This window comes from Pelobates fuscus, chromosome 3, assembly GCF_036172605.1.
Source record: "Pelobates fuscus isolate aPelFus1 chromosome 3, aPelFus1.pri, whole genome shotgun sequence".
In the NCBI taxonomy this organism is placed as follows: Eukaryota; Metazoa; Chordata; class Amphibia; order Anura; family Pelobatidae; genus Pelobates; species Pelobates fuscus.
This window is the reverse complement of record NC_086319.1, coordinates 219,356,378-219,380,365: the sequence shown is the minus strand read 5'-3', so window position 1 is coordinate 219,380,365 and position 23,988 is coordinate 219,356,378. Positions and strand designations below refer to the sequence as shown.

At 43.0% G+C, this 23,988-nt stretch overlaps 1 protein-coding gene across 1 annotated transcript in view; it reads right to left on the bottom strand.

Annotated features, from left to right (window-relative positions):
- LOC134602784 (chloride anion exchanger-like) overlaps positions 1–23,988 on the bottom strand; it is a 149,674-nt gene that overhangs the window by 81,336 nt on the left and 44,350 nt on the right. Inside the window, exons 5-7 of the mRNA XM_063448102.1 lie at positions 19,460–19,629; positions 18,860–19,024; positions 17,520–17,672 (exon numbers count right to left, since the gene is read on the bottom strand). Of these exons, the coding sequence (XP_063304172.1) occupies positions 17,520–17,672; positions 18,860–19,024; positions 19,460–19,629 (488 nt within the window). The remainder of the gene's footprint in view (positions 1–17,519; positions 17,673–18,859; positions 19,025–19,459; positions 19,630–23,988) is intronic.

The window sequence follows — 23,988 nt, the reverse complement described above, 5'->3', positions numbered from 1 at the left end:
CGGTAGGTTTCTCTTCATCAAAGGCACGATTAAGGGGAAGACGTACACCTTTGCCTCTATCTATGCGCCAAACGCAAAACAGGCGATGTTCCTATGCAAAAACATTCCGCCAACTGGCAGCATTCACGGAAGGCACCCTCATCATAGGGGGGGACTTTAACGCACCACTGGATCCGTTGCTGGACTCCTCGACGGGACACAGCTGTATCCCACAATCCGCGATTAGGGCCATCAAGAAGACCATGCGAGACTCGAGATTGGTGGACGCGTGGCGGACCATTCATCCAACAACCCGTGATTTCACGCACTACTCCGCCATACACAGAAGATACTCTCGCATTGATTATATTCTGATCCAACAAGAAGGCCTCCAACACATACAGTCGGCAACAATCGCACCCACACCGTGGTCAGACCACAGTGCAGTGGCCGTGAAGCTTGACTCCCCGCTGTTCAGGCCTGCCAAGATGGAGTGGAGACTAAATGAGTCGCTCCTCTCGGATCCGGGTGTGCTGGCTGACCTGACCGAACACCTCACTAATTACTTCAGGGAAAACGACACGGAAGAGGTATCAAAAGTGACGCTATGGGAGGCACATAAGAGTGTACTTCGAGGTCACCTCATTAGAATTGCTTCCCGCAAGAAGAGGGAATCGCAGCGACGTATGTTGGAGCTCACCGACCAAATCTCCCGCTTGGAAACACAGCACAAACGATCACAACTTGAAGAACACTATCGCCCACTTTTGGATGCCCGCCGACAACTGGCAGACCTGGTTGCCAGCAAACACCATAGGGCGACACAACGATCCAAGGCCTTCTTCTACATCCATGCGAATAAAGGAGGGAGACTCCTGGCCCGCATGATCCGGCCCCAACAAGCAAGGGCACAGGTTCACGAACTCCGGAAGACCGATGGCTCACTTACTCAATTCCCTGAAGCAATTGCCACTGAATTCTGTAACTACTACAGACAACTATACAATTCCACACCGACACTCCCCGATGCCCACGGAGCGAACCTACAAGACGCAACATGGCGTTACCTACAAGGTTTCCAACCCGACGCTCTAACACCAGAAGAAGCAGAACTACTGGAGGTCCCGATCACCACGGAAGAGGTACAGGCAGCGATTAAGACAGCAAAAAGAGGGAAAGCTCCGGGACCAGACGGACTCTCGGCGGGATATTACAAATCATTCAGGGACATTCTTGCGCCGCATCTAATGTCAGCCCTCAATCGACTTCAACAGGGTGACACACTACGCCAGGAGACGTTGGCAGCCACCATCACGGTAATTCCTAAACCAGGCAAAAACCCCGAAAACTGCAGCAGCTACCGGCCGATCTCGCTTCTTAACGTGGATGTGAAACTCTTCACTAAGATCATTGCTACCAGATTACAACGGTATGTGCCACGCTTGATACACCCGGACCAAACGGGCTTCGTTCCGGGACGGGAAGCCAGAGATTGCACGCTCCGGGCGTTCTCTGTTCAGGCATTAGCCCTTAGAGAAAATTCAGGCCTACTAATGCTCTCCACAGATGCCGAAAAGGCTTTTGATCGGGTAAACTGGAGCTTCATGATGGCGACGCTACGAAAAGTGGGACTAGGAAGAGGGATGATGGCTTGGATAGAGGCGCTATATACGGACCCCTGCGCTAAAGTACGAGTGAATGGCGCCCTCACGGACGCCTTCACCATCCACAACGGCACGCGTCAGGGTTGCCCATTATCACCACTCTTGTTTGCCATCTCGCTGGAACCATTCTTGGATAGGGTGAGACTTACCCCGGAGATCAGGGGGTTTCGGCTTGGGACCCAGGAACATAAGGTAGCTGCATACGCAGACGACATGCTCTTCTTCGTGAGCGACCCGACTGATTCCCTGCCGGCATTGATGCGAGAATTCGATACGTATGGCCGGTTATCGGGACTGAAACTTAATCTAACTAAATGCGAAATATTAGATGTCTCGACCCCGATGGACGTAGGAGAGCAAATTCAACGTGAATACCCCTTTCATTGGTGTCGGGACCAGATGCGATACCTGGGAATCTGGATACCCAGGAACCCGAAAGAAATTTATGCCACGAATTACATCCCCCTTTTGCGCACAATCCTCAACGATCTCAAAAGCTGGAACTACGACCACATCTCCTGGCAGGGACGTATATCGGTAATAAAGATGAACGTCCTCCCGCGGCTCCTTTACTACTTTCACACCATCCCCTGGCACATCCCGACGGGATTTTTTGCATCTCTTAAGTCAGCGGTGATACAATACATCTGGAAGGGAGAAAGGGCACGGCTCAGCTTTGACAAGTTATGCCTACCCAAAAATTGGGGAGGCCTGGCTTTGCCAGATATCCGCAAATACTATCATGCCACGGTACTACAGCGGATTAGGGATTGGCAGGTGGCACCTGACACCAAACTGTGGGTGGCACTGAATAGAGAGGGCAGTAACAAAGCCCTCCACAGACTCACGTGGCATAATTCGGTAGACGCAACGTCAATGCTAGGTGCTGAATCACCCGTCGCTCAAACATTGAAGACATGGTCCCACCTGAGACGTAACCAACACATCTCCCCGCAGCCGAGCCCCCTGATACCGATCACCTTCAACTCTGATATAGGAGGAGGACTTCCCCGCTCTTCCTGGCCAATTGTAGGAAATGATGACTTTGTCCCGATATCCGAAGTCCTCAGTAACGCGGGTATACAGAACCTTCGAGACTGGAGTGGGATACCACATCCAACACTCATGCATAGATTCCATTATGCGCAACTACGACATTTCTACTATAACCTTCCCAACAGGGTAGCAATACATAGAGAACAAACGTGGTTTGAACATCTCTGCACGACTGACTCAGATGCCGATGGCAGAGTCTCAGTCATATATCAACGGCTAATAACGGGAGAACGCTCCAGGAACACGGCGTTCAAAAGAAGATGGGAAGAGCTGACGGATAGGACGTTCACCGACACACAATGGGAACAGATATTGATTCTACAGCACAAGAGCTCCATCAGCACCAATTACCAGGAGGTCAACTTCAAACTGCTTTCCCACTGGTACAAGACCCCCTCCTTGCTACATAGAATATTCCCGGGATCCTCAGACGCATGTTGGAGATGCGAATCCCACACAGGCACAATAAGACACATTTGGTGGGACTGCGCACGGATTAAGCCGTTTTGGGAGGATATACAACGAGAGATGAAGACCATACTGGGAGACCTACCTGACCTCACCATAGAAATGGCCCTACTCCATCACACCGAGGGCTCAATTGCCCAATACAAGAGGTCGATAGTCCGACACCTACTAAATGCGGCTAAAGCATCCGTTCCCGCTAAATGGAAGCAGACACAACCACCGACTGTGACGGACTGGCTTCAGAGAGTAGAAGACATCCACACGGCTGAGGCGCGATATGCAGAATTGCTCGGAAGGAGTACCAAACATGTAGAGGCCTGGACCCCGTGGTATGTATACCTCTCACGACCAGGAGCAGTGAGACCATGAAAACACACCATTTCATACGGTCTTGGAGAGACCGAGCGTGCGCTGATGTCTGGTGCCATATCTAAACCCAACCCCTCCCCCCCCTCCTCACCCACCCCCCCCCCCCTCTTCTTCTCCTTCCAACAATATACGAGGTTTCTTACTCATCCCCACGCGACCCATCTCTGGGACTCAGTGGTAGCGGCTCGGACTGCCCCAGGGGGGCCGGAACGGGGGTACCTGACTGTGAGGATGCGTGAGCTATAGGAGAACTTTGTAGTAGACACCGGAGAGGCACTCCAGTGCCATCACCCCCCAAAACATTAAATAAACAACTAACAACGGATTACAGGGATGACTGGGACACTAAACGAACTGAACAACGACTCCATAGTATGACTCAATAGACCGACGAGGGGAAGGGAACATAACATACGCCCTGCGACACTCCAAGGCACCCCATCAGGCGTCTGACTGACGGACCTACGAAGGGGACAGACTCACCTAAACCACTCATGTAACATAAGTAGCCACTGGAGGTTCTCCCCCAGGAGACCCTAGACTAGGACGAAGACTTGAGGGTTACACCCTTAGTGGTGCACTGAATGTGCTTGACAATCACACCCTCAATTGCTACACAATGCACTTAGCTCATCGATAAATACTCACATGTCCTCGACACTGCTCCCACGCAGGATTACGAAGAGGCCCTCAGTCATGTATGTCGCATCTCGTTATGACTACAAATATGAACACTACCTCCCCTCCCGACTATTAGACTTAAAACCGGGCCACCTGAAGGTGCCACGGAATAGAGGCCCTAAGTTATCCCATTATTTAGCTTTCATTGAGAGGTTTTTGATGTTACTGGAATGGCATTAGCTTTTACCGATGCATCTAACTATATTTGTTCACTTGTCACTTTGCTAGAGTTGCCTACGCTTTATTGGCTAATGAACAACCATATGACGCTTGTTGCATACCAGATGATCAGAAGATAAAAATGCTTACTTTTGATGTTAAATTTCGAACTGACTTGCTGTATATACACTGTTGTGGTGTATGATTGTTTGTTTCTGTACTCACCTGTTCGTAATAATAAAGAATTTACAAAAAAAAAAAATATATGAAACGTAATTTAATGTGAATAAAAACGTAAAAAAATAAAATAGTGAGGCATTAATAAAGTTTGTTATTTTCAAAGTTGTGTGTGGCATTTTAATAGTGAATGTCATAATACTGTTAGCAGGGCTAGAGTCCTGCAGGAACGCGTGGGAACGGCGTTCCTGCACTTTTTTCACAGCAGGAACGCCGTTCCCCCTGCAGGCACTCAGGGGGCGGCAAAAAATGCCGCCCCCAAATGCCATCTGGTCCCCCTGTCATGGGGGGGCCACCTGATTGCCTGCCCCCCCGGCGGGCGGCTCTCTCCCTGTCACACGCGGCGAGGGAGCTGTGTCCTCTCTGCTCCCTCTCGCCGCGTGGGTTGTCTGCTGATGCAGGGAGCCGGAATATGACGTCATATTCCGGCTCCCTGCACCAGAAAACGACGCGCGGCGAGAGGGAGCAGAGAGGACACAGCTCCCTCGCCGCGTGTGACAGGGAGAGAGCCGCCCGCCGGGGGGGGGGGGGGGGGGGCAGGCAATCAGGTGGCCCCCCCATGCCAGCCTCACTGCAGCCCCACTGGACCCCAGGGACCCATCTATGCCAGCTTTCCTGAAAGGTAGGGAGGCTGGGTGGGTGGGCAATGTTTATTTGAATAATTTGTATATATGTATGTCTGTGTGTATGTCTGTTAGTGTATGTATGTCTGTGTGTATGTCTGTTAGTGTATGTGTATGTATGTGTGTGTGTATGTCCGTTAGTGTATGTGTATGTATGTCTGTGTGTATATGTCTGTTAGTGTATGTGTGTGTATGTATGTCTGTTAGTGTATGTCTGTTAGTGTATGTCTGTTAGTGTATGTCTGTTAGTGTATGTGCATGTATGTCTGTTAGTGTATGTGTATGTATGTGTGTGTGTATGTCTGTTAGTGTATGTGTGTGTGTATGTCTGTTAGTGTATGTGTATGTCTGTTAGTGTGTGTGTGTATGTCTGTTAGTGTATGTGTGTATGTCTGTTAGTGTGTGTGTATGTGTGCGTGTGTGTTTGTATGTCTGTTTATGTGTGTGTATGTCTGTTAGTGTGTGTGTATGTCTGTTAGTCTATGTATGTGTGTGTGTATGTCTGTTAGTCTATGTATGTGTGTGTATGTTAGTTCATGTCTGTTGGTGTATGTGTGTGTTTGTGTCAGTGTGTGTGTGTGTATGAGTGTATTTACGTCTGTTAGCATATGTACGTGTGTGTGTATGAGTGTATGTGCTTCTGTTAGTGTATGCATGTTTGCGTGTATGTGCTTCTGTTAGTGTATGCATGTGTGTGTGCGTATGAGTGTATGTGCTGCTGTTAGTGTATGCACATGTTTGCGTGTATGTGCTTCTGTTAGTGTATGTTTGTAAGTGTCTGTCAAATCAGTGAGAGTCTGTTTGTCATTTAGTGTGTGTGTGACTATTAGTGTGTGTCTGTCAGTGTGTTTGTGTGTGTCTCTCTGTCAATGAATGAGTGTGTGTCAGTGAATGTGTGTGTGTGTCAAATCAGTGACGTCTGTGTGTTTGTCACGTAGTGTGTGTGTTACTGTCAGTGTGTATCTGCCAGTGTGGGTGTCTGTCAGAGAGTGTGCTTAGAGGGACACTATAGGCACCCAGACAATTTCAGCTCATTGAAGTGGTCTGGGTGCAGTGTCCCAGTCCCCTTAAACCTGCAAGTGTAATTATTGCGGTTTCTCAGAAACTGCAATAATTACCTTGAGGGGTAACTCCACCTCTAGTGGCTGTCTATCAGACACTAGAGGGACTTTCGGGTGGTTAGGTGACCAAAAGTCGCCTAACTGATGCTGGACGTCCTCACCCCTGTGCATGAGGACATCCAGCATCTGCTAAATACCCATAGGATTTTAACCCCATCAGTGTCGAATGAGGGAGGGGGGGCACTACAAGGAATTATAGTGCCAGGAAAACAGCTTTGTTTTCCTGGCACTATAGTATTTCTTTAAAAGGAGCAGGAAAAGGTGGAGTCTAAAGAGGAAGGGGTGGGTTCTTAATCAGGAAGCGGTGCGCCCTTGACAGGAAGGGGTGGTAAATTTAGATTAGGGGGTGCTCAGGTATAGTCATGCCTAGGGCAGCACAAAATTAAAATACACCACTGTGTGAGTGTCTGAGTATGTGTGTGCGTCTGTGAGTGTCTGAGTGCATGTGTGTGTCTGTGAGTGTATGTGTGTGCACGCGTTTATATATGCATACGAGTGGGGGAGAGTTCCCACACTTTTTTTCCCAGGACTTGACCCCTGACTGTTAGCATTTACATTACTGCAATAGAATACACATATTTGTGTTCTGTGATGTCTCAAGAGTACAACAGTACACCCATCTACAGTATCTATTAGAGTTTGGAAAATTACAGGGTCAAATTTAGGGCTTGCACATTAAATTCTTTGAACTATCTGCCTGGGTTTTAAAGCAGTTCACTCAATGTATAATTAATAAAAAAAAAATCACATAATTATGTCAAAATAATACATAAATATACACAAAGAATTAAATTATACATATAGTTAGGTCTGGAAATATTTGGACATTGACACAATTTTAATTTCTGCACTTGCACTTTGTATTGGTAAAAGCCCATGGGGACTGCAACTTGAATATGTGCTAAATAAAAACATTAATTATTTACTTAACCAGACCTCTGAGTGCACTCGTCTTGATTTATTATATCATGGCTGGAGTCGGCACCAAGGCAATTACAAGACCTAGGAACCTGAGTGCTGGGAACATGGATTTGTATAATATATATATATATATATATATATATATTTATATATTAGAGGGTCTGTCTGACATCCCAGGCAGTGAGTCTTTCAATCACGCCAATCCTAGTCACGGTATCAAACAAGACTAGGTTGGGCACGGGGGCTGCCTGGGCTGTCTGGGCTGTCAGGAAGTCCCCCCATCTGCAATCGCTGTGGACCCCTGATTGTTGGGGCATGCCGTGTCGCCATACAGCGTTAAAGCCCTCCTTTCGTAGCATGGCATAGCACACCCTTCATCAGGATGGGGTTAAAACACAGGACATAACCCTGACATTGGTACTACAGATACCAAACTCTTACATATTAATGGCATGCTGATAAAGGACATAAACACACAGTGAAGTGTGTACTTCACCCTGTGTGCCAGGTAGTGACAGGCAAGTAACAGATTGCCAGTAAAAAGTAATCATACAGTTGAAACAAGATGTTTTGTTTCAGCAAAATGTATAGGGAGACTGCCGGTAACTCTCTCTTGCTACTTGTGAAATTTGGCATTTGATCAGTAGTCGCTACTTACTAAAAGCAAGGAATTATGGAAAGTAGTGGCTGAACTATGTATGCATGCTATGCCCCATTTCCCCCCTGTGTTCATCTCTAACAGCCTTTCACACTGTTGTTTTTTATTTTATAAAAAGCATTTGAAAAGAAAGTAGTGGCTGGTTGGTAATAAGTAGCAACAAAGTTGTAAATGAATCCACCATGTATTGTGAGATTGAAGCTATTTTCTGGATAGGGTACCTTTAAACATACGGTATATATTTTTGTTGTTTTATACGTTTATGTTATATATACCAACATATAAAAACAATATAGCACAGTGATGGCTAACCTTCACATTAAAGATTGACATTAACTTAATTTCCCAGGCTGTTTAGCTCGCCTTCAGGACATAAGGGTACTGCAGTTCATTCGCATAAATCCATCAATCGTGTTTTTTAATTTCAGGTGTTTATATAACTAATTATTTCAACACTTAAAATATAGTATAATTTAGACTTTGAAAATGCCCAACCCAGATTCTAAACTAATATTGTGTTACAATCTACATTGATAATAGTAACATTATATTTAGACTATGCATACATATTAGCTGATTTATTGTGCAGAGTCAAAATATCTTATACTATTTATGGAATATATAAAGAGGGTAGTTCAATCAAGTGTGTTTTAATATGTTGTGTCATGTATAGCACCACTATATTATTTTCTGGAACACTCTAATTCCCATACCTCACAACTGTACCTAATTAAGATGGACAGTCCCTAATTTGAACCCAAATCCCTCTTTTCTATTCTAATGTACATTTTTTTAAATCTCCATAATGTTAGTGTGTCTGAGTGTATTCCAGAGCTCCACCGCAATGATAGTAAGAGTAACTACAATAAATGTGTTTAGAAACCATCATGTGTAAATATGACACATTGTTCTTGTTCTAAATTACATTTTTGTTGCCTAAATTGTTGTTAGCAAGTCAGCTCAAATTTCTCAGAACAGTTCGGCTCCTGGTCGCACACCCAGTCATAATTCTAAAATTAAAGTGTCACTCTTTGTCTATTTAAAATGTTGGAGAAATGAATTCCTAAAGGAAAATGCAGAATTTATGCATGTTGTACATACCTGATAACAGAAGATATCTTAGGAAAAATAGGTAGAGGAAAAGTGTATAGACTATGCTGAGTAAGTTTTCAATTAGTCTCTCCCATCCAAGAGCAGAGATAAAGTACCCTATTATAAATGACGGTAATAAAGGCATACCTACTTGGCAGAGTAAAAGGCAGGCCTAGTTGGCATTAAGCACAATTTAGAGCTAATTTTGATGTAGTCCTATAAAGATCCATCAATATAGTTAAAGATGCTTAGTCACTAAAGAGATCTGTTAATTCCAAGCCATAGAATCGCTTGTTAAAGCCTCAAAGATGCCCCCCTCAAACTCTTCTGGCCCCAAGACCTAGTCAACTATTTTTTCATTGGTTCTGGTCCTACTGAGGCCTGTCTCTGTGCCGCCATCTTAAAAAAATCTGAAATGGAAATGATTTATTCTGTCCTCTCCTGGGCATGCACTTGAAATTATGTGCTTGCCGAGGGGATACTTCAGCTGCCATAGACTTCAGCCTTGACATTTTCGCTATTGCGCAAGAGTGAACAAGGAGGATTGGTGATGTGTTGCTTCAGGAAGTGACCTGCAATGGGAGTGAGGTGATTACTGTAAAAAAAAAAAAAAAAAAAAAAGGCCAATGACAAAGTTGACAAATGATGTGGAGCTTATCTAAAGCTCTACCATTTGTCATCTTTGGCCAACAACTTTCAGGTTATACATAAAGAAAAGTATTACCAACTTTTCATTATGTATAACTTTGAAAAAAAGCACAATAACAAAAAAAAAAAAAAAAAAAAAACAGATATGTGAGTGGAGTTTGGTGACATGACTAAGTAAGTTAAAAAAAAGTTAAAGACCTGCTTTAAAATCAGCCAGAAGGGAGAAACAAACCATTACTTTTAATGAATGTGAAAAATGTAAAGTAGAAAAAAAATACAAAAAAAAAATGTTTTTTTATTGCCTTTCAGTCACCACCACCAACAACCAAAAAAACAAAATAAAAGGGGCAGGGAGTGGGAAATTGACAAGCCATTCACTTGTTTCTGCTCCAGGACAATGCATTCGCATTCCTTCAGTCCTTGACATAGGGAGCAAACTTCCAGAGTGACAACACAGTACCTGCAGAAGTACTGGAAATGAATATGAAGGAATGGAAAATGATGAAAGTAGTAGGGACAGTAAGTGGGCAATTATTATTATTATGATATTTATATAGCGCCATCAAATTCCGCAGCACTTTACAATTAGAGGACGAACAGACATGTAGTTGTAACCAGACAAGTTGGACACACAGAAACAGAGGGGTTGAGGGCCCTGCTCAATGAGCTTACATGCTAGCAGGAGTGGGTTAAAATGACACAAAAAAGTAAGGATAGTAGATGAATTGATGAATATTTGTGGCCAGACTGTACTTGGGGTGTGAGGTGTGACTTTGTGTTTAAGAATATTACGCTCTATGTGGTGTATATGAGGTTGCCTGACATGGTGACTGTGACATGTTTACAGAGTTGGTGTAGGGGGGAGCGTGATAAGTTGAGTTACAGGATAACTGTGTGTGTTTGGAGTCAGTGTGGGGTGCAAGTGTCTTAGGGTGACTGTGTTTAACGGATAAATATGGGGGTTAGTCTGACAATGTAACTGTGTGTAGGGGGGTGATGTGACAGGATGTGTGACAATGTCCCTGTGTGTTTGGTGGGATAATGTGACAGGGTAAATGTGTGTGCATTGTTGGTGGGGAGACCATACAGTGATGGAAAAAAGTATATGATCCACTGCTAATTTTGAACGTTTAACCACTGACAATGAAATGATCAGTCTATAATTTTAATGGTAGTTGTATTTTAACAGTGAGAGATAGAATAACACAACTAAAATCCAAAAAAACACATGTCAAAAAAGTTACAAATTGATTTGCATGTCAATGAGTGAAATAAGTATTTGACCCCTTTAACTTGTTGGCAATCACAGAGGTCAGGCATTTCTTGTAGTTGGCCACCAGGTTTGCACACATCTCAGGAGGGATTTTGGCCCACTCCTCTTTGCAGATCCTCTTCAAGTCATTAAGGTTTTGAGGCTGACATTTAGCACCTCAAACCGTCAGCTCCCTCCACAGATTTTCTATGGAATTAAGGTCTGGAGACTGGCTAGGCCACTCCAAGACCCTAATGTGATTCTTCTTGAGCCACTCCTTTGTTGCCTTCACTGTGTGTTTTGGGTCATTGTCATGCTGGAATACCCAACCACGACCCATTTTCAATGCCATGGCGTCTTTTGATGCAGTGCAGTTGTCCTGTCCCCTTAGCAGATAAACGCCCCGAAAGCATGATGCTTCCACCTCCATGTTTGACGGTGAGGATGGTGTTCTTGGGGTCTAGGCAGCATTCCTTCTCCTTCAAACACGGTAAGTTGAGTTGATGCCAAATAGCTTTATTTTGGTCTCATCTGACCACAGCATGTTCACCCAGTTGTCCTCTGAATCATTCACATGTTCATTGGCAAACTGCAGACGGGCCTGTACATGTGCTTTCTTGCGGGTGCTGCAGGATTTCAGTCCTCCACGGACTGTTACCAATTGTTTTCTTGGTGACTATGGTCCCAGCTGCCTTTAGATCATTAACAAGATACTCCTGTGTAGTTCTGGGCTGATTCCTCACCATTCTCATGATCATTGAAACTCTACGACGTGAGATCTTGCATGGAGCACCAGACTGAGATAGACTGACAGTTATTTTGTGTTTCTTCCATTTGCGAATAATCGCACAACTGTTCTCACCTTCTCACCAATCTGCTTGGCGATGGTCTTGTAGCCCATTCCAGCCTTGTGTAGGTCTACAATCTTGTCCCTGACATCCTTGGACAGCACTTTGGTCTTGGCCATGCTGGAGAGTTTGGAATCCGATTGATTGATTGCTTCTGTGGACAAGTGTCTTTAATACAGGTAACAAGCTGAGATTAGGAGCACTCCCTTTAATCTTAGCGCACTACCTGTATAAAAGACACTTGGGAGACAGAAATCTTGCTGATTGATAGGGGATCAAATGCTTATTTCACTCATTGACATGCAAATCAATTTCTAACTTTTTTGACATGCGTTTTTCTGGATTGTTTTTTGTTATTCTGTCTCTCACTGTTAAAAAACACCTAACATTAAAATTACAGACGGATCATTTCTTTGTCAGTGGACAATCGTTCAAAAATCAGCAGGGGATCAAATACTTTTTCCCTCACTGTATGTTTTGCCCAGCCTCCCTACACGATGCTGACACTGGTAGTCTTGCGGGCTGCCACTAGGATGTGCACCCTTGACTAGGTGCAGGCCCTTCTGAATACCACTTGTAGTCTCTGACCAAAAGGGAGCATTTGCAGAGAGTTGCTCCTATGCGGAGGAGCAGTATTTCCAGGCTGTAGATCTCCCCACTGGCAGATGCAGCTCTGGGTAGCTAGAATGGTAGCACTGGCTCTGGTGTCTTGGCAGCTATTGCAAACACAATTTGTTTGCAATAAACAAATTTAATTTGCACCGTTAAAATGATGTATACATGATTGCAGAGTATGGCTGCATACCCTGGCATAGAGGGGTTGAACTGTTCTGTTATTCCTAAAGTGAACATACAATAGGCTATAAACAGAGATTTTGTTGATCCTTTCTGCTCTAACAGTTCTTGATAGCATATTACATATGTAACATGTATAACATAGAATATAAGTTAGAGTGATCAGTTATGGTCAAAATGTATATATCTCTACAGATATGGGCAAAAATATGACTTTAAAATTATTTCAGAAGTATTTCTTTTAAAGGAGTTTTATAAAGCAAGTATAGGAATTAGTTTGCTTTTTATTGCTACAAGGCTACAAAAAATAATAATTTATGTAGCCGTACAGAACAATTTGAAGTATCATACCTAATATACTCCTGGTGTTCTTTTAACACTGAAACTTGCACTGTTGACACATATTTGATTATTACAATCGTACAAGACATATTTACTTTGTTTCAATCCTTTGCTACTAGGTATGACTATTGACTGTGATTGCTTTGCAATTTGTTTGATTCACAATGCTGCATATGGAATGTCCTATTATTGTAATACATTTCCTTGAAAAATGCAATAATAATATAATTTAAAAAATGAAAACATGTTGTAATGCTTAATAAATTTTTCCTCAACATTTTTTAACCCCCTGATGACCAGGAGTTTGGAAAATCATTTAACTCATATAAATGTCTGACAAAACATTGTTTCCTAAAATATTAATCAGTTATTGCTGCTCATATTCACATTACATAAATTGCAAGGTGCTAAAGCGGTACTCTTCATCTATTCCCTATTTATCATAATGCATAGTGCTTTTGTTTCTTTACTCATAGCAAATCAGTATCAATATAAAATATTAGAGGGACACTATAGTCAGCAGAACAACTACAGCTTATTGAATTTGTTCTGGTGAGTAGAATCATTACCTTCAGGCTTTTTTTTTTTTAAATTCTTTTTTTTTGTTGTGCTTGAATTAACATTTGCATATCAAAAATGCCACAACAGCATTCACATACAGTTTACAAACTTTTACAAACTCTTATTCATCAACTGTTGTACAGCATCCAGCGTAAATGCACCATTTTTGGGGGGATTATTATAACAAGCTAAATTAGTAGAGTATAGCAATCACATATGTATGAGGAATTTTAAGTGCTATCGATATCTTCAAGTAATTTTCTCATATAGTTTTAAGTGCGACTTAGATGCAACAGCTGTGTCCCTGAAAATCTAATACCTTTCCCCCCTGACAAAACGTAACAATATATGGACTTTCAAGGGGTTTTGCTTATACTTTCGAATAACGTTAAAGAGCATGAGGAAGAATAACATTAACTTCGCTTCGGAGGTTTGATAGGCATACAATACACAATTTGTGTCAGGTAAGAGGGTGATATGAGTTGTAGGTAATATATATACAGGTTTCGTAACAGTCGCTTGTACATAAAAGATACAGGCTAGGTTACTCTATTCTTAGAGATGTGCTGTTGTTGTAGGCTGGGTGGGGTGCTCTGTAACCCTGAGCTTGGGGGGGGGGGTATGTATGGATCGGGCAGCGCCTTGGTCGTGATGAACCTATCCAGCTGCCTACCCCGAAGATTGGGTGTGCTTATTGGAGAGTAGACTAGAGTGAGGGGCCGCTCCCTCTTTAAGGACTCGGATTGTGAGGTGGGGGTAGCTTGGGGTGGTTCGCCGTTATGTGTATTACCCTTGTTTAATTCGTTAGCTGGGGGCGCGGGGACAATTCCCCGGCTACTGCTCCGCTTTATGTGTACTGTGTTAGCTTATTATGTGTTTCAATGTGCTGGGTAAGTGTCTGCTATCCCTCCCCATGGCTCGGTAGGCCTTCTATCTTACTTGTCTTATGCTATGTTACTTGTTTTCCCCCATCTTGGCAATATTACCTTGTACAATAGATAAGGTCTATGTGCCCCATAAGTGCCTTCGGTTTATAGTTACAGGTAAATTTAATTCGACGGAATTCAAACTAGGTAAATTACAATTCACTATGACGGGTACACTTCCAGAGTTGGGCATAGTGGCAGAGTGAGGCGATCAAATATTTACATTATTTACATTAAAAGGTAACATTTTGCGATTTAGGATGTGGTAGGCATTATTGAAGAAAAGGTCCTTCATTTTTGTACTGATGAGTGTCCTCTTCAAAGTTTGTTCCCGGATGTGTCAAGGCTCTCCCCCTATTCACCCTCGGCTTCGAAGGGCCTAGTGGTAGGTGGAGGCGCTGTGTTACCAGGCGCAAAACCTTGGACCCTCGAAAAGAACACTTTGGGCAGGGAGGGGTTGGGCAGGTTATTGAATAAGGTTGAGTAAGTTCAGGACCTCAAGTACCTGGTCTGTGCTGTTCCTTCCTACCTGGGTAACTGGAGGATGCAGTTGCACCGGAGGGGGGCCGGCCCATTGCAGAGGTTCCAGAGGGTTGGAACGGTATGAGCTTGTCAATGTCCCAATTATGTGGTGCTTTCCGCCCCTGTACCTGTGCCCTCTGTTCCTGAAGGCTCCTCAGGCCCAAGGATTGGAGCGTTGCATCCGATTCTGCAGCTGTGGTGAGTCGTATGCTCTTCTCCCCTTGCGATATGAGCAGGCTCCTGGGGATGCCCCATCTGTATGGTATTGAGTGGGTGCGTAGTATCGAGGTCAGAGGTTTAAACTGGCTTCTCCATAGCAGCGTGGGTCTGGATAGATCCTGAAAGAATACGAGGTGAGTATTTTCGAAGGAATAGGTGGGCTGTCCCCTCACTGCCGCCATTATTTGCAGTTGCGCTGATCTTGTCTGGAACTGGACGATAACGTCCCTTGGGGAGTCCGCCGGTGCCTTCGTAGCTTTGGGTATGCGGAATATCCCGTCCACCAGGACTTGTTTGGTCTGTCTGGGGTTTAGGATAGTGCTCAACAGTCTCCTGGCATAGTGGGGCAGCTCCCCGGGCGTGATTGACTCAGGAATGCCTCTGATCTTGATATTTCTGCTCCTGTGCCTGTCTTCCATAGTGTCCATTCGAGTGGTAAGTTGTGCTTGGGCTTGTTGGAGCTCTGCTGTCAGGGCCTCCACTGTTTGGTATTTGGAGGAGAGTCCCTGCGTGTCTATTTCGACTGCAGTAACGCGTCCTTCCATTTTGTGTATGTCTTCTCGCACTATGGCGATGTCTGCCGCAAATAGCCCTCGGATGTTGCGGAGGAGTGCCTTAATGTCGCCTTTGGTAGCTGGCAGTTCATTATCTTCATCGGAGGATGTGTAATGGAGTCCCCCTTCGGCTGGGATCTCGTCCAGCTTGTCCATACCCCGTTCTTCGGAGGAGGCTGAAAACGAGTCGCCATTTTCTTTAGGCGCGGCCGGGCCCGAGGCTCTGGAAGGCCTGAGTAGGAGATCTCCAATGTCCTGGGATCCCGCTGGTTTGACGGGTCCCTGGCGTCTGGACTTCTTCCCCATACTGGCAGTGTGTTCTGGTTTTGAACCGAGCTGTTTTGGGTTCGTTTTATGGCTTTATCAGGCATGTCTTAGCGGAGCGCTCGTGCAGCACGTCTGCTCCTGTCGGCTGCTGGCTCCGCCCCCCTACCTTCAGGCTTTTTGCTGTAAACACTGTCTTTACAGAGAAAATGCATTGTTTACATTACAGCCTAGTGATAACTTCACTGGCCACTCCTTAGATGGCTGTTAGAGATCCTTCCTGGGTCATGGCTGCCTAAAATGCATCCAAACATTCAGTGTCTCCTCCCTCTGCATGCAGACACTGAACTTTCCTCATAGAGATTTATTGATTCAATTAATCTCTATGAGGAGATGCTGATTGGCCAGGGCTGTGTTTGAATCATGCTGGCTCTGCCTGATCTGCCTCCTTGTTAGTCTTTCTGAGTCTAACAGCATGCAGAGTTACAGCTTCAGGCTTGAATACAGTGAGATTTGTACTATATTTATGGAGGCAAGAGGGGCCCAGGGGGACTAGATGATGGTTTTAACATTATAGGGTCAGGAATACATGTTTGTGTTCCTGACCCTATAGTGATCCTTTAACTAAAGATTCAAGTTTCTTCATGAGAACAACACGACTTTAGGTTTGTACTCACCTACTAGCAAGAGATAAAGTCTACAGACCCATTCAAATGTAATTTAATATAAAACTGTTCTATTCTTTCCTTGTAACAAGCATTAATATTTCTAATTAACATTTCCACTTAACAGCTCTTCAAACCCTATTTAGTATGTAAGACTTAATAGGTACTGTTATTGCATAAATAGAGAGGGGCTTGGTCTAAGAAAATTTGAGGTCTAGATTTCTTTTAGCTTGGCCTTGACATTGAAGATAAACTACAGTGCTAGGAAAACAAAGTTCTTTTCCCAGTACTATAGCACCCAAATTGGCAAGGTTCGGAAGTGCCGAATTTCGGAAGTGCCGGATTTCGGAAGTGCCGAATTTTCTGAAAAATGACAAAACAAGAGAGGGAGGGAAAATTACATGAATAATGACAGGAATCTAACCCCAACCCTACCCCTAATCCTACCTCTTACTCTACCCCTAACCCTACACCTAACCCTACCCCTAACCCTACCTCTAGATGTGTAAGTGGTTGTTGTGGTTAGGGTATAGTTAGGGGTTAGGGTTAGCGGTAGGGTTAGGGGTAAGCTTAGGGGTAGGGTTAGGGGTTAGGGAATTGCCAAATTCCTGAATTCCCGAAGTTCCGAATTGCCGAAGTGCCGAACCGAAGTACCGAACTTCTGAATTGCTGAATTCCTGAATTGCCGAAGTCCCGAATTTTGGAAATGCCGAATTCCCGAAGTCCGGAATTGCTGAAGTCCCGAATTTCGGAAGTGCCAAACCAAACCATATTTTTTTGCCCATGCACATCCCTAATTTATACTTCTATTTCCTAAAACTAAAAACTAGATAAACAATAAAAATTTTGCTTTGTTATAAATAGCATAATGAATTATTTAATATACTGCTCTTACCATTATTATTTCAATAGGGATCGGTACCGGTAGTTTTGACTTGAAGCGATCATTGATTTCTTTGAAAGCATAAACAAAAACCATGACAATAATTGCTATTATAAGATCAGCAGGATTGGTTTTTGTTATCTGTGAAAAGATGCTCTCCAATGACTGAAAAACAGAAATCATTTTGACATATCAAATTAATCAGTCACACTGAAAAATAGAATACTGCTAATAAAAAAACAAAACCTAATTCATATAATTGGAAAAAGTGTGACATTTAATGTTTAAAGCATTTTTAGTGATACAGGTAAACATATAGCAATATTATTTATTGCGATGAATTAAATTTTTTAACGCAGAATAAACTTGCTACTTGGGCACAGTTTGGTACAGTTTTCCATAAAAGCTTCTAGTACTGTATTGTAATGTACCCTACATTCATCACAAACAGAACCAGTATCCTTCTATACTATTTTCACTATTAGTAAAATGTCTTTCTAAAAACAATATTTCCATATCAACAGTTTCAAGGGAAATCTATTTAAAGGTACACTTCAAGCACCACAACAACAGCCTGTTGTGGTGGTTTTAGTGCCAGGAGTTTCGTGACTCCAGCCCAGTGTAAGGAATTATATTTAGAGAACTTATGACATCAGTGTTTCTGTGTGAGTCAGTCATGAAAGTGATTAACAGTCAAATGTTGCACCTTTTCACTGGACCAGTCGCAGAAAGTAAAGACTATCTAAAATGAGTTTATTCCTGTTTACCATCGATTTTGAAGACAATGAAATGATAAATATCAGGACAAAATGATGAAATCTTCCTCTCAGATGTTTTCAGCTGGACTTTAATTCCATGCCTATAATTTGAACTACACTTTCCAATTTTTCACATTTTGTGGTTTTAATGACCCTGCATTTGTTTTATTTATATAACAAGTTCACCATGAAGGATACTTAGAATATGGGTTTATTTACCTACTTCTATTGGCATACAATGTATACTAACACAAACCTGTTTGTTTTTTCTTTCTGTTTGCATACTTTATTTTCCCTTTTTAATAATTTTATAGCTGCATGAATGTAAATTGGGGGGTAATATCTTATAAAGAAATAAAAAATACACAAATGTGCCTTGTTGATGTTTATAAATATTTAATTTATAAAAATGCCCACTTTGGCTATAAGAATTAGAAGATATTTGTGATATTTTTAGCTTATACAGTTACTATTACACAAACAAATCCCAATTAAGTTACACATGACATAAGAACGTCTTCATTCACTATATGAAAAATCATATTTATTCAGATTAAAATGAGTTAACAGCTATAAAATAATTGTGATACTTACATAAAACAAGGCTAGTGGTCCACTAAATGAAGGGATTTGAACTGCAAAAACATATTTTAACTGTGACACCACAACTTCAATAGCAGCAGCCGTTGTGAAACCATTGATTAAAGGTTCTGACAAATATATGACTATGAAGCCAACTCGCAGAAGACCCAAACCTAACTGGAAAAAAACATACAAACAAACAGATTTTAGATGTAAACTTTATGATATTGGTTATCTCTTTATGTATATAATAATATACATTACAGAAAATAAGGTAGAGGTATATAAAGTGGGTATTAGAAGTGATCTAGCATGTATTTGCTTCAAAACAACAGTGGGGAGAGATGTTAAAGCGACATTATAGTCATCAAAATTGTTGATCTCAGCCATGGAAGCATACCTAGCTGTGGTGTTACCGGCGCAGGTGAAAAGGTAAGTTTTAAACCTTTAATCTTCACAGAGAGGGGGCCGGGAAGCTAGACAGCAATTCCTACACTATATTATCAGGAAAACATGTTTGTATTCCTGGCAATATAGCGTTCCTATAATGAATTTTTAGAATTATATGAGTGGTATAGAATAGGATACTCAAACTGAACTCAATATACTGACCTGAATAAGCCCAACAAGGAATGTTAAAGATGCTGCCACAACTATTCTCTCGTTGTTTAGTATTTCTTCTGCAGTTGCATTGACAACAGTAGAATTTCCATTACCTGTGTTGTCAGGGACAAGATTAGCCACGACTGATCCAACCATCAGACTTACGACAGGGAAAGGACCTACAGAAATATTCATAACACAAAATAAGTCTGCATGCTCATATTTATGGGCAAGTTTTCAAAATGTAAATTGCTTTAATACACTTCAAAAAGGTAGCTGATATTTTTTCCCAGCAGCAGTAGAAAAACAGTTAAGCAAACAACTTACTATGTAGCTGGCATTTGTAAGCACAGGTGTTTACCAACTAATTAGAGGTTTTCTCACTTTGTTCTTTTTTTTGTTTGTTTTTGGTTTTTGGAATACCAGCATTGAGATTGAAAGATCTGCAACGTTTTCAGTGGAGGTAATGCTGCTTGCAGAAACAATGGGTCCTAACTAGTTCTATAGTAGCATTAGATATACCTGGGATATACTATACTACAAACAGGACTCAATGTTTCTACACAATTCTTTTAGGTTATTGAAAATGAGCCAGAGAAAGCAGATTGTGGTATTAAAACATTCTCAAAGGTTTACCATGTGCAGCCATGATGTGTCAGGATGCCAACAGGGGCTCTGGACACTCATGGACTAGAGTCACAGCAAATGAAATTCAGTACAGTATAGTCACCAATTGTTTTGTCTCAGCAGGTTCTAAATAAAGCTATTAGAAGGGGCATTATGTGAGAGACATGGATGGGTAGCAGAAGGTGTACAGATGGGGACACTTCACACAAATGCACTCCATGTATTCACAAACTAATGCTCCACACAAATGCACCCTTGAGTTTATATAAAACAACACACTTACACTCCACATGCTCATACAATATATTCACAGACATTATATACATAGTCATATCATGAACAACTTCACACATTTTTTTCACATACAATGGTATTCCATGCCAGGAACATGCTACTTATCAAACTCAAAATGCTGTTCTGACGTGGAGATTAAATTATAGGCCTATATTGGAGCTCACAACATGTAACTTTGGACCCTCATATAGAGATAGTTATTTAAGATAAGTTTTACAGAGTAACCTAAAGTGATTGGTCTACTCTAAGTTTCACCTTAACATGAACCGGTCAAAAATCATGTGGATGGCAAGATGCGTATGCGATCAGTCTATATAATGTTCTAATATGTGCTTACCTAAAGTTCAATTCCTCCACAAATGGACTGCTGGAGTCCAGGTGTGTTTATGGAAAGCATTGGGAGGCTATTGTGCATGTGCAGCAAAATAATGTGCTATGCCATTCAGCGTCTCCATCTCAGTACCCCCTTATCTAAATCATGTAATTGGCATGCAACAGTTCCTGGACTATGCGTCCCTTCGAGGAAGAACTATACTGATGGCATATCACCAAGGTCCAAGAAAATAAAACTAATGTAACTCAATGGAGGCTCATCCATATGGGCAGCTGGGGCAGTGCCCCACCAGTTTTTGAATCAATAATTAAAATATATATATATATATATTTTAAACTATATAATATCACCAAATGACAGCCATGGATGACCAACAGTGCTGCAAACTTATTCACAGGCTGCTGACGACTATCTTGCCTCTTCCAGTTGCCAAATGTCCACATGGCAATTGATGGAGCCTACTGTGAAACAGGTTCAGCTAAATCCCTGCCTAACCTGATTACGGGACATTTTCCTTTGATGCATATGCTTCCAAAACAAATGTCAAATCATGCCTGCTCAGAGATGCAAAACACAGCCGAAGGCTCATCTTTGTCCTTCTTTCAGGATCTCAAGCAGTCTACTCTCCTTTGGTGCAAAACAGTTAGGCATGTTATCTCAAGACTGAGAGCTGCGTAGGTGGCTTATAGGTGTGGGATGCCCAGAACCTTGGTGGCCACTCACACGCTCACCTTGGCGGAGAAGGCACCAACCTTCCTTGCACCTCTGTGACTGTTGTACAAGAGAAAAATCGTTCCATTCATCGCAAGAGCCAGAGGCTCGCAAGCCACAGTAACCTGCCTACAATGGGAGATGGTGCTACTACAGACCTGTTTCACAATTATTCTAAGCCAACTTGCAGTTCCGATTGGTACACTTGATGTGAAATTATTTTTCCTGACTGGCCGCGCTAACCTTCATATACTATTCCATGTGAGACCAATTGGCATGTCCTTAACTTGCCTCTCCCTGTCACTCTGAACCCAGTATACCAGGGATAAATACTCATGTACTCACACTCAACTATATGCTGCACCACCTCTATCTCCCTATGTTAGTTTTGCGAGCATATTTACTATCTCGTATCTGGGGACTGCCCCCAATTCCTTTTTTGTCTTTACTAACTTGGGGACAGGCTGGCAGTGGCTGCATGTAAAATTAAGTTTGTGTCCCCAGTCCCAGAAATGATGGTAGGCACGGCTGTAACATTAGATGCCTGCCGCTGATCTGAATCTCTGCTCTCCTCGGCTGGCTCCATACTCTGCTGCCTGACTGTGGATCTAACTAAGGCAGGCACTGCTTCTCACATCAGTTGACTGCCTTAATAAGCTCAGTCAGGCAGTGCAGGTGGGACCCGGCAAGTAAAGACAGATCGGCAGCAGGCACCTGCCGTGCCTACAGCCATTAGTGAAGACTGAAATGGAGTGTAGCTGGTGGGACACAATGCCTCCCTCTGTAACTCATGCAGCGGTGCCTGTCACATAGTTCCGCTCCCTCTCACCTGATTTACAGGCTAGGCACCAAACAGACATGTCTACTACTAGGTCCCCAAGCTCCCCCATGCACACTAATGTAAAATCACAAATGTATTCAATAAAATAAAACACTATCCTTACATATATTTTAGCTTGGTCAAGCATGTAAAAACAGTCTCTCTTAGACACAGCACAAAGATGGAGGGGTACATCTTGTAGTGCCAATGGCATGAGTTTATTTGGATTGTCGAGCGGGGAAGGGCTTCAGAGATGTGGGGGTAGATGAGAATATCCTTACATATGTATTACTTGATACTGACTTAGGTAGATTGTTATCCCAGCATGTGCTGGAAAGTAATGTGTGTTTTAAACCCAAGCCTCGTAGGGGCCCTACAGTGCAGAGGGCAGTATGTAAAAGTGTACATAGACTACCTTGCTGGGAGGGGGGCAGAATGAGCATGTGTGCGTGTCTGTTCCCGAACTAGAGGTGTCTGCAATATCATGTGAGAGTGTGCCAAGACAAAGTTGCTGGTAGGGAGGGTCGGTACATAAGAGAAGATAGAACCAAATGTTTCCATTTGGATTGATGTTGGTCTCGACACAAGGGGGTGGTGACTTAGTGTCTCTATAGATATAAATCCACCTTAAATCCACCTCTGGGTGAGGCATGGTAATCCACAGGGTATATTTCTAATTATACTGAAGGGTGCATTTTACTTGCTTGGGGCCAAAATCTAATTTTGAGTAAGTCACCATCTTCTTTGCCAGAGTTCCCCTGGACAGAAGATTTTCTTTTGAAGACCTAAGTGTTTAGGACTTCTGTTATGTTATCCCTTTTGGGGTTTTATAATCTGTTGTTGGTGTAAATAATGTTGATTGTCATCTATATTTTTGTATGCACTGTGACAATTTTTTTGCTCAAATATTCCTCTATTAAGTTCTGCCTTTGTCTGGTAAAAAAAAATCACGTTACCTGAAGAGACTAATTAGTGTTTTGCAATTGCTTAGAAAGTTATATTTGGTGGGTTTTTATTATTGATTTACCTGGGAGACCTAGGCACCCCATTTATAAATTGTCTTGGTGGTGGCAGCATTAAAATAGTAATATTGGGAGCGGGGCCTGACTAGCAAGCTGTGCAGACGTGTTTTCAAGGAGCTCCTGCCAGAACAAGCATTAAACCTGCTAAAACTACGATTTAAGCACAAAAAAGGGCTCAGCCCCATGCACTGTTTCAAAAAGAGGACCATACAGGTTCCAAAATAATCGCTTTTCTAAGCATATGCTGAAGTTTGGCCTTGAGACCTCCAGGGACAGCTGGCCCATTGGCTGGGTGATGCAGCCGATCTCCACCTGGGACCGTGCTTCCCGACACAAATCTCCTCAGGCTCCGTTACCCCTCCCCCCTCCCCCCCCCCCGGACCGGTGGGGGTTATCTTTGTCTCCACTGGGAACACTATCTACGCTGCAGTAGCCACTTTAATCTTGGCTGTGACTGAAACCGCATGGTGACCCAAGATGGCCGCCGCACCGAAACTACAGCATTTTACAGCAGGCCCAGAGACCCCGGATTGGGTACAAAGCTTCGAGAGAAGATTTGACGAGCTCTGACAAAAGTTTGGGGCTGTATAGCCTGCAGATCAAACCTTACTGCCTCACCTGTTTGAAACAAGCGACAACCTCAGGGCGCTGATATCGTGGCTTCGCCCCTTCCGGACGCACCGCAAAGCAGAGATGACCCGCGACCAGCTGGGCGAGAACCTGATAAAGT